General features: G+C 38.9%; 1 protein-coding gene across 1 annotated transcript; it reads right to left on the bottom strand.

The window, feature by feature from the left end:
• Positions 1–1957: 1957 nt before the first annotated feature.
• On the bottom strand, positions 1958–2884 carry LOC145999261 (putative peptidoglycan muropeptide transporter SLC46). The gene has a single exon (XM_083136198.1). The coding sequence runs from the start codon at positions 2882–2884 to the stop codon at positions 1958–1960; it is 927 nt and encodes a 308-aa protein (XP_082992324.1).
• Between the last annotated feature and the right edge of the window lie 9493 nt (positions 2885–12377).

The raw sequence follows: 12377 nt of genomic DNA on the forward strand, positions 1-12377 counted from the left end.
TCTGTTCTGAATGTGTATTTTGAGATCGGTTAGTTCGTACAAACTATCCACCCTAGCTAAAATAGGCAATTATAAATAATTTAACAAATCTTTGGCGTTGGATAATTTTGACTAAATTATTTGGTTTTCTAAACAAATGGGCTACATTTTGTTAGATTTACCAAAATAATATTTGGTTTTTGTAAGCAAAAAACTGTTTACGACAAACAAATAGAACTTGACCAAATCTTTTCGTACTGGTGAACAATTGTTTGGTTGATGCCTATTTAAACAAACGCTTTGTTCACAACTACCATTTTTTTTGGTTAATCCAAACAAACATTTTTCTCTGTGAAAGGTTCAATTATTTTGTAATCAGTTTTTGGGATAGATTCCTGCCTACAGAACCATTCAATTATTGGTGGTTGTTCATCGAGGAGAGAAGACCACTTCGAATGAGCCTTGGAAACCAGCAGCAGTTGCAAGCACGAAGCTTGCACCAATAACTTCTTGCGACGTGTAGAAGCATCGCAGATAAACGTTCCACGGACGGCCAGAAGAGCTACACCACGAAGAACATATGGTTGTGCAGCGCTTCAAAACATGATGGAGTTTTTATATTGGAAAGATTGGACATTCCTTTAGGGGCTATTCACAGGATGTTTACATTTCTGTGCTTCCTTGCGGTGAGCAGGAATTTCAATTCCAGTCTTGAAAATAATAACATGGGGTTGGAAGCCGTGAGCCTTGTGTCCTACAGAAATGCGTCAATCATTGTGCGACTTTTGGTGCAACATGACATCCGGAACAAATATATTTCTCAGGTATCTATGCATCGTTTTCCGATAGATCCGATACGGAAAAACCAGTGGATTCAGGGAGTAATGCGAAAAGACTGGGAACCAACACGAGAGAGTAAGCCCTGCAGTCGCCACTTCATCGCCGGCAAGTAAACACAATGAAAATATTTTACCTGTTTTAATACTATAAACGTCTAATGTGCATTTGTTGATATAACAAATTTAAAATATGTAACTGTTATTTCAAGCATGTTATTAGTGGTGGTAAAACTAACCCATCCACAAGGCTTAAAATTATGGGGGCTGTGTTTGAGTACACAATTTCGAAAATTATCCATTTTACTGTTGAAATCGAAGTATTTTAAAAAAAAAAGGTTCTTAATTAAACACACACACAAACACACAGGTAAAAAAATGGTAAAGCTCCCCTTGGCATGAAGGCACATTTAGTGGATGTGGGGGTGGTAGGGCCTCACACATTCTCAATCTGTGCCGTTTGGAGGTGCTGTGATCAGCACCACGCTCCGGCCGGTTTTACTCCCCAGGGTTGCCTGCCCTCAGAATATTTGAGAGAAGAATATTAAGAGAGATATATGGACCTGTGAAGGAAGATGACGACTGGAGAATAAGATATAATGCAGAGTTAGATGATTTAATAAAAGGCCAAGATATAGTGAGATTTGTCAAAGCCCAGAGAATAAAGTGGCTGGGGCATGTGGAGAGAATGATGGAAGACCTGAAAGAAAAGTTTCCAAGGGCTGTAGAACCAGAAAGAGAGAGAGAGAGGTTGCCTGCCCCCAGGTACCCATTGATTTGAGGCTGGGTTAGCTTCAGAGCCGCTTTATGCGGGGAGAAGGCCGGAAAAATTCCGACTTTCGATCACACACCCCGGGAATCGAACCCGGGTCTCCCGCGTGGCAGTAGACACCATGACGACTAGATCACCGCGGTTCTTTTACACCACACACACACACACACACACACACACACACCGCCAAACGAAACCGTTGGTAGATGATCAACATTGTCTCGGAAAACATTACTATTGTTCCATAAATCTTCATCCAAAAGTTCGGGGAACTTGCCAATTTCTTCGAGGTACCTTTGTTTTTCCATATTACTTACAAATTTCAAGTAATCCATTTTGTATCCGATCTTTTACAACAAAATAACTATTTTTATACAAATTGCACATAAAACGAACGAAAGCAGTACTCACCTACGAACGGTCCGTAGTTGAAGAGGTAGAGAAAAATGCAGAGTACTATCTGCACGCGCTTGGTGCCCTTCCGTGACCTGAAGGTGACCTTGAAGGAATCCAGGAAATTCTCCGGACGAAATAAGGTCTTCCACGATCCATGATGGGAGTCTTCTCTTTTCTCCTCCTTCACCATGAAGAACAGATAGATGAACGCCAGAAGGAACATCGCACCGGTCACCCCATACACCCCGAAGAAACCAATGTTCTGGTAGAGGATACCAGCGACAGCTGCACCAATGGGGGCTCCTAAAAGCATGCAGGAAGTGCCTATACCCATTCTCATAGTCCTGCTGCGCTCGTCAGCGATGTCGCACAAGTAACTTTGCACTCCTAGACTGAAGCAGGTCCTGCTCCCAGCTAGACTAAGTGGCAGGAAGCTCATTACTGCTGCAAGTTCTGGAGGGACTATCTTAATCGCTGCTGCTATGAGCATAAGAATGGAAGACAACACTGCTCCCACAAGAGGTACAAGCATAAGCGGTTTCCTACCATGCTTGTCGCTCCAGGAACCAGCGAAGATGACAATGATTGTTGGGATGAGGTACTCTGGGACGGGCTTCCAAGTACTGATGCCGGAAACGATCTTCTGGGCTTCCGACTCGATGCCCTTGGTCTGGTTTGTCTTGTCGCCTGCCGCGTACGAATCACACTCGGCATCAGTATAGTTGAGATTAGAATAACAGGACTTCTGGAGCAGAATATTTTGAGTAGCCAGTTCGCTAATGGCGTAGGCAATCACAAACACCGCAGCACTAGGTTCAACTGTTATGTTCCGAACAATCTTCTTCCAACTTCTTTCCTCTTCTTTATCAACAATGTCCACGGATGAATCTTCTGGCTTCATTGTTGCAGTGATCACAACACTATCTTGACGTTAATTAACTCACTGTATTTAAATCGCAACGGGTTTAGTAGTTGTTATCTAGTCTCATCTGATATCTCAAGATAAGATACTATCTCCTATTGTTGGACTGAGAGGGTGGCTACTGAAGTTCTGCGAACAGTAGACAACTCACTACCACTTCTAGCTACTATCTACTGACGAAAGGTACGAATTCAACCGTCACGAAACGCTATTACATCACTGAAAAAATCTCAACTTGGTAAGTGGTTATGGCACAACCTACACACAGATAACGACAGTCCACAAACAAGGAAGCGTCAGTACAGCTCTTGAATGATAACGGGATAAAATCTTGCGGTGTATCTCACAGATCTTGCCAACACAACTTTAAATCAGATGTTAAAGTACAGAGCAGTAGCTTCTTCAAGTTTCCAAAACAACACACAGGCTATCATCTCGTGCAGAGTGGAGAATAGTTACTGAATTATACACTCAATGTTTCGCAGAAATGCCATATTCATGACACGGACTGATAGAAAAAGAGTGATTCATTTTCACAGGTTTTTAAGGTCGTCTCGAAGTTGGAACGTTGATCACCGGAAAGCACCGAAGTACAACGACAGAAAATGCGATTAGCATTTCACTGCACAGGGAAAATGGACAGTGAGTCAATAGCAATGACACAACTAGATAAGATTCGAGTTATTACAGAAAGATTCTGGAAAAGAGAAAACGAATCAAGCTTGTTTGAAATACATGGTGCTAAGTGTACTGTGTGCGCTATGAAGTGTGTATTTAAGGGGCTCCATTGATTTGTACCTAACACCTTTCTATAGGAAACGTTATACTTCCTCTCAGTTGAATAGTTATCGGCTTTCAAAAATGTGAAGTGATACACTCGGACGCCATTACAACATGGCAGCGGTAGCATTTTGGTCATGGCATAATATTAAGAAAAATGCCCAAGAAAAAAGCTTTCGTATAGAGCGGGCCTTAGGGAAACAGAGTAAAAAGTTGATTAAAAAAGAGAGAAAGGAAAAGGAATTAACAAAATAGAAGGAAGATAAATAGAGCAAACAAGAAAAAAAAAAGAAAAATTAGACAGAATTGTGAACAAATTTATGGTGAACATTTTTCCGTAGTAGAAATTGCCACGTCGATACTGATAAAGCATGAGAACAATGCAATAAATTGTTCTATTTTCAGTAGTTTCTAACTTTTTCATCATATCATCACTCATCCCCATCTTCGCAAATTAGCCAAAAGTGGCACAAAATGCGAAGTAAAATAAAGCAAATCAATCAATCAATCATAAAATTGAAATTGAATTGAAAACACTTTGGCCTGTTGACAAGTTTAGAATTGAGTTCATTATTTAAATAGAACTGGATTGGCCTTGCTTTTTCAACGTGCCACCACAATCGCAACTCAAGGGTATGGAGCCACGAATTAGGCAACTGCTTCTTCACCGGCTAGTCAGTTAGAAGCATCAGTTCTCACCAGGGGTGCCCATTCCTCCCAAGGCCGTGGACGCATCCCCCCCAAAGTCGTTGAACAAAATCAAACAATTGTTCATCATACCCCCCACACAAATATATTTAGGATGAAAACTCAGTAATTGTTGAATGTCGATAATTTGATTTCATTTTTGAATTATTAAATTTTCGAAATATGTAAGCTTTATACAACAGTCAGTCGTAACACCACAAACCCATTGTTAGTGTACTGAACCTTATTCTTAGCAGTTTGTATGCATGAGTCACCTTGTATTAATACGAAAACCAGGTTCCCCCAGTCTTCCGAACAGATACTACAGGCATATGAGGTGGTATTTCATTTCAACCCCATAGCCAGCCGTGATCAACCACAGGTAGGTAGAAAATCTGTACATAATAACCATAACCAAAAATCAATAACAAGTCAAACAAAACGCCACCCCCCATTTTTGTGTAAAGATATATAGAATTGGTAGCTAGACTACAAAATTTTGTCCCCCCCCAAATATTCCCATGACGCAGGCGCGTCATAAATCCCCCCTGTGGTTCTCACCCAGGGATCGGCATTAAGACGATCCCCATTGCTCCAGGAAGCCAACCACCAAACTGCAACACCTCATAGCAAATATAATTCAAAACTTTAAATTCAAAACTCCTAAATACCGAATCGCGCGCGTTACATACTTATTCGCACGAATTAAAATAAATAACATGTTGGGTCCTGCTCACTCGAAGGCAGTGATAACTGATAAGTATAATTTTTCACGGCAGAATCCGCGCACCGCCTTTACCTTTAACAGCAAGACCACAACTGCTTACCTCAAGCATGAGGCACAGCATAACAGTTCGCTCTTTCTTAACAATGCTACCAACTCATACCATAAAAATCACACAAGGGAAACTGATAATTTATATGTCAGATCAATGCTAATTACCGATAGTAAGCTTAGGTTATGGTTGGCAACAATTAAGAATGCCAACTTGGAACTTTCGCCATTTACACGTAGCATCATTCCCCCCTCCTAAAATAAACAGCCAATAAGAAAACGTTATGTATTGAAAGCGAGGGACAATTGCTGTGCTCTAATGTTATTAAACTATGTAAAAAAATAATAACGGAACTGATTTTTAAAAATAATTAATATTTGCCCTTGCACATGAAATGATTAAATAAAGGTTTAGTTTACGGATTGTTAACGAAGACTAAATTACTTCAATCTTGTCATTGTTGAGTAGGATCCATATTAGGAAAAATTTTGTGTAATATGGACTTAAATTACAACTTTTGCGTGAAAGATAGAGATAATCCTAGCCATCTTGAATTTGAAAAATAATGAAAACGTTGCATAACCTACTTAGGATAATTATTAGTCTATAAAATCTAAATTAGATTATGAAAAACAATTAAGTATTAATAATTTAATGCAAGTTATTGACTTGAAAGCATGCGAGTAAGATATATACCAAAACAGGGTGTCATTTTAATGGCGCCCACGGACCACGGAAACGGATAGAGGACATCAAAACAAACAACGTTTCTCAGTAACATTTTTCTCGTTGGTGCATCGATTCCACGCTACAGCCGTTCAAAAAAGATAGTTTTGCCGCCTGGATGCTGGCAACCCAACACAACATTTCATCGTATCTGTGACGTCATTTCCTGCGGCGAAACAGCGCACGGCAGTGTTGCAAGGAACACACAAATTTTGTGAAAAATTACAAACTACCAACCACATTATTAGTTTTAAAACGAAGCGAGAAACGCGTCCAGTAGACTGAACATCATAGCCTACCAGCCAGAAGATCAGCAGTCATCTAAGGAAAGAGGGAAATGAACCAACGATATGAGAAATGGTAAGAAACGTATTCAAAATGAAGTGTCAATATCGGATTTTGTCTCAGCCTACATGTCAAATATCAACAATAAATGTTATTGGACCTACAGCTTACATGTGGCTGTTTACGCCCGCTACATGTCAATTAAATTTGCAAATCTCGTTGCAAGGTTGATATCTACAGGTTTGTGCCCATATGCTTTTTGGTATTTTTGTGCTTATAACGGAAGTATACGAGTTTCACGTTGTTACATTACGGCTAAAACACGTACAACCACAGTAATAATGTAATGATGAATCAGTAGCGAATATACTGCCCTGTTCAGTGTTGCAAACTATTACATGTGTATCCGGTGCGTAGATAAACAGAGTCGTCGGAGAGCTTGTATTACTACTACTTATATCTCTGTATTTTCAACCATTTTTGCCACTTGCCTCATAATCCCCTGAATATACATTATATTATGAGTTGCTTACCTTTTGAATTTTGAGTTCTTCCATTTCTATTTTGTCATCTGTTCAGTGCGTCACAGACAACTAGTATCAGAAGGACGAAGTGGATAGACAAAATTGTAGATGCAACTTGGTAACTAGATTTGCAGATATTTGACATGCAACCTGATACAAAATTCGATATGACCACTTCCACTTGAATTCGATTTTCTTTCTGCCATTTTTCGTATCGTTTGTTTACTTCCTGTTAAGTTACAGAATGTGTTTGCTCGTTTTCTTTTAAGGTACATAATGTGGCTGATTGTAGCTATGTCATTTTTCACAGAATATGTGTGTGCCTGGTAACGCTGGAACGCATCGCTTCACGACGGGATATGACGTCACAAATGCAATCAAATGTTGTGTGTGGTTGCCAGCATTCAGGGGGCAAAACGGGCTTATTTGAACGACTGTAGCGCCGACATGATGCACCAACGAGAAAAATGTTACTGAGAAAAGTTGTTTGTTTTGATGTCCTCTATACGAAACTGTGGTCCGTGGGCGCTATTAAAATGACACCCTGTATATGAATGAATTTGTGCTAACATGGCGGTCCGTAAACATCTATAACTTTTTCTATGAATAGTACTTTGCCTTTTTGTACTTTTTGATGATGCACAGATATGAAACAGAGACAACTTAATGTGCTCTTCTTCATGGTATCTCTGATCAATGTTTTGGCGTTCCGAAGTGTACTGTGAATATAGTAGGCCTAATCCATAATGACAGTGCGTGAATCCGACAAGGTCGGATCCCAATCTCGGGAAATGATTTCCCGACTTTCGGGATCTTGAAGAGTCGAGAAATTCCTAAGAATTGTATTTAAAAGTAGTTAATTCTTGATATGTTGTGTACTATAAGCATTTGAAATTTCGTGAAATGGACAGTGTTTGTTCCAGAAATGCAAGAAACAGTTACTTTTGGGGAAAATAGTGTGTAGAATTCGAGATTTAACCCCCGTCGGCAAATTTCCGTTTCCCATATATCTCATGGAGAGCAAGTGCCCCATGGCCTCGTTTTCGGGGGACCCTTGCGCTGAGTCAGAATTTTATCACCGAAGGTGCCCGAATCGAGTCCCGGCATGGGCATGATTGTTTCTTCATGAGTGTTCCTTCATCAATTTCATCAAAATCACCATTCATCCTCATAGTTGTGATTAGAAATAAAAATGACAGGAAAGAGCCAAACAAAAAAGAAAAAAAAAACCATATCATCATGTAGATTCAAAAATAGGTAATTTGAAAAAATAATAACTATATACTACTAGCTGATTACCCGGCGTTGCCCGGCTATTTATTTATACCAATCTTCTATTAGACAGGAAAATAATGAATTCTAACTATAGTGTAAAATATACTTGGAGTTGAACGGCATTGGGAGTGTCACTATTCATCTTAGCGACCCCGAAAACTATGGATTCCACACTAATATCGGTCGTTTTCGATTATTTTTACGTCACCCCCTTCCCACCCCCATCCCTAGGGGTGCCACGGGTGTCTTACCCCCACAGTATTTCTTTCCAGATTGTAAGTCATATGTGTACCAAGTTTGGTTGAAATTGCTCCAGGCGTTTGAAAGTTATGCCGGAACAAACATATATACATACATACATTTTTATATATATAGAAGATTTTTGCGCTGTAAGAAATGAAGTAACAATCACAGCATTGTTAATTTTGTATTAGGTATTCGATCGGCAATCAGGAAAAAAGTCTTTTGTGAAGACTTGACACATACTTAAATATGTTATTCTAAAACTTACGCTAAGTACATTCTGTAATACTTGCATGAGACTTTTGTTTACAGCAGCCATGTCAAACTCAATTCATAAGTAGGGCCGCCTAACGATAATACCAAAACTCTCCGGGCCACACATCTCGAACCTTGAAGTCAAAAATTAAAAGGTTCGCCCCTGACGGGGAAAGGGGGGTGAGATTCCATGGATTAGACTTGACTTGTAGTATCATGAATTATATAAATTTTGTAGAGAGTAAGTGCCAAAATTTAGCAACCGGAAGGGGATGCAATAGTTCTCCCCACCCCCTTTGCATACCACCCTACTTAAAACTGAAACTTTACACGATTGCATATGTGCATAACTGCAATGAAAAATAGTTTAATTATAATCCTTATATGTTTTATTGAAAAATAATAATACAAATATTTTTCATAGCCAATGATACTATTTTTTATGTGTTTGTTTCAAGTATAAATTGGTTAAATCTGTACAAACATTTTCGCAAGAAACCCGAATATGGAAAATTCTAGTTACGTTTCCCACATGTTTGACAACTTTCATTTTTTGGAAAGCAACTTCTCGATGTACGCGTTATATTTTTGTGAGCAGGAAACTCTTAATGCAAACCGCAAGTGTTTGTCAGTCATTCTTTAACTTGATGTTTGTTATTTTGCGTCGCCTTTCTGGCATTTTTGCTAATCGCAACGATGAGGATGAGTGATGATAAAATTGATGAAGAGACACTCGCAAAAAACAGTCATGCCCAATCCGGGATTCGAACCAGGGACCCTTGGCATCGTAGCACGTTGCGCTAATTATTTCACCACGGAGGCCAGCTGTCGGTCATTTTTGATCGTTGGGATGTTTTATTAATCATTAAAATTTCAATCTCCGCGAAACGTCTCAAATTTGTTTATTTTGTTATTTTTCACATTCGTACTTACGTATTCTGCATTGCTAAGGATTCTTGAAGGTGGGATTTCGCTTTTTTCACGAAAACAATTTCAATTTTCCACATATCGAGTAATTATTGTTCGTTCGTTTTTCGCTTGCAATCTTGACTAGCGTTGTCTATCATCAGTGGGTATGCAGTGTTTCCAACCTTCTTCACCGAAAAATACCTACTTTCCCCACACACCATTTACGGATAGTCCCATAAACCATTCATAAATAGCCCCACGAACCATTCATAAATAGCCTGACGAACCATGCACGGCAAGGTTAGGTTAGGTTCCGTTAGGTTAGGCAAACATAGTTAAAATTGTCATCTTCAAAATTGTCATGTTCTTGCCAAAGAACGGCGTGGTTGGAAACACTGACCGGGGGTTACATCATCAAACGGACGCAACATTTGGTTCACGTAGTGGAAGGACATAGAGGCAACAGCTTTTGTGCATCGGAGAGACATTAATCTTGAAAAATACATGATTTACCGGCCAAATAAATTAAACGTTGGGATAAACACTTCCACGACCTTTCAAAAGTCTACAGAAACTCAGTTCGGTAAGTAATTCTCCTGTATAATTGAAGAAATACGTTTCCCGGAGATGAAAATGTTACCTATTTATCTTCATAATGGAGAAAAGCTGTTCGCGAAGTTAAGGGCTGCCCAACAACGCTAAGATTCCAGTATTGCCTTAAATAGTGTTCACAGATTGAACGTTGCTATTCCAGAGAATTTGGAAGAATAACCGAAATTATAACTACTGTAGTTTTGCAAAATGGCCTCCATTTGCTTGAAAATATCTTCTCCTGTAGTTGTGTCACAGAGAGGAATTATGTGAAGTAGTTCTGTCACATTGAGACGAGAATTGTTCTCGAATGAATACAGCTATCTAAGTATTCCAAAAGCGTCCTTACTTTCTATCGCAAGCAAGGGCAACAAAACCAGCAATTCTTGCTTTCAATTGTTCGTTGGTATCTCAATCTCCTTTTGAACTGTATTCATGATTTTTGAATTTCTATTTTGTTTTGATTTTTATTACTTATCGTCGATTTTCTGCCACTTTTGTCGCTATTCACTTCACACCAAAAATAAATTCCTCTTTTATAGCCCTTTTCTTACTCCCACAATTGTCAGGCAGCGACACGGTTAGATTATCTGAAACTTTTCCAGAAACTGACGTTCCTTCAAGGCAAACCCTTCACAATCAAGAAACAAGACTCGTGGGTGAAAGAAAGTATGCACCTTAATGGAATGCTAGATTAGGGAAAATAGATCAATCTGGTGAAGTTCAGATGAGTCGAGGCTCATTTCATGAGAAAAGGAAAAGAGGGACTACTGCATATATCGAGATAGTCCTGTTTGCGTGAAATGTAAGTAGGGCCAAGGGATGCTGGGGGCAGCGAGTTTGACATGGCTGATTTACAGATAGTAGCAGTAGTGAATCCTGGCATACGCAGGAATTTTTTTTTGGTGGGTATGGAATTGTAAAGTACGTACTTGCTTTCTAGGGGGTAGGAATACACTACAAGATATTTCGTATTTTTAGAACTTTCCACTCTCAGAAATGTCAATAGGAGGAATTTTAAGGGAGGGTGTTGCATTTTTCACTTTCATTTTCCTGAGTCCCTCACTACTTTTATTTTTAAAAATGTTGATTTCCTCAAAATTTAGGAAGGGCTATAGCGTCATAACCTCCCTCCTTCTGCGTACTCCAATGATTTGAAGGGACATTTTGAAAAATATGATAAAACTTCTATTTTTCTTTCATAGATGGCTATACATTTTCATAACGATTTTTTTGTTTTTCAAACAGATTAGCAAGCTGGTAATTGAATAATGTTTCGAAATATTATATTTATACTTATTTATTTCCATAAAACGGAGAAGAAATTATATACAAATTTTATCCTATTAATAATTTATAATTGAACTTCAATTTTATCTGGGTGAAAATGTTACATATATTTTTTTTACCTTCAGCTCGTAATGCACACTTAAGAAAAATTCGATTGACTTCAGTGAACATTATTTGCACATTGATTATATGTAAGATATTGGAGAGAGAATTAAATTTTGCCTTTAGACTTTTCTTTATTTTTATTATTTTCATAGTTATTAACAATTACAATGTGGTTACGTATGCTAACCACCGCCCACTTAATGCACTCATTTGAAATTTTTGTAAAGACTAGTATGTAATGTTTATAAAGATGATTTTATCTAAAATCTTTTACTTAATCACTTGCTTTATTGCTTGTTTTGTGTTACATTATTTTAAGTAAAACATCTGAAATCAATTTTTGGCCTTTCTTAGGCTGGATGGTACATTGCAGGTCCTGCATGTCCAAATTGTCGTAACTGGTGTTGCACGTATTCACATTGTGCACATTTTCTTGAAGTTCCTTGCACTGGTTGCTGTGCATTTGCCTGGAATCTTATTTATTTATCTACTTTTGATACTTTTAAGTACTTTGTATCGTACTTATTGCAAAACTGTTTCTCTGCAAACCTCTCAAACTGTCTCCGTTGTCATTCTTTACAATAACCTGCTTTGACAACAGTCCCTTATACACTCTTCTATGCAAATCCTTGTTTGTCAGGGGGTCACAGATGGGAGTTCCTCACAAGCAAGATTTTCTACGAATTCTTTACACGGAGTTCTCGGCAAGATTACAAAGCCTATGTAGAATCTAAATTTTGTATTATCGATCCACGGCAGTCATTGATGACCCAAATTACGTCAAGCAGCTATACTCTGTCTCGGTAATGTCTGGAGCAAGCGAAAGGTCTCTGCGCAAGAAGTGACGCGAGACGGATCGACCAATGTAAACAAGTGCGAGGGAGCGGGATTGTATGGGGGTAAAGCGACTGCAGCTGCCAGCTGTTTGTACCAGCGTGTAGTCTTACAGCTTCGCTCCATCCACTCGCTTTCTGCCTTTCTCTGCCTTTATGCGCGGCCTTGTTCCAGAGATTCACGGGATAGATT

This window comes from Lepisma saccharinum, chromosome 15 (assembly GCF_977018435.1).
Source record: "Lepisma saccharinum chromosome 15, izLepSacc3.1, whole genome shotgun sequence".
NCBI lineage: Eukaryota > Metazoa > Arthropoda > Insecta > Zygentoma > Lepismatidae > Lepisma > Lepisma saccharinum.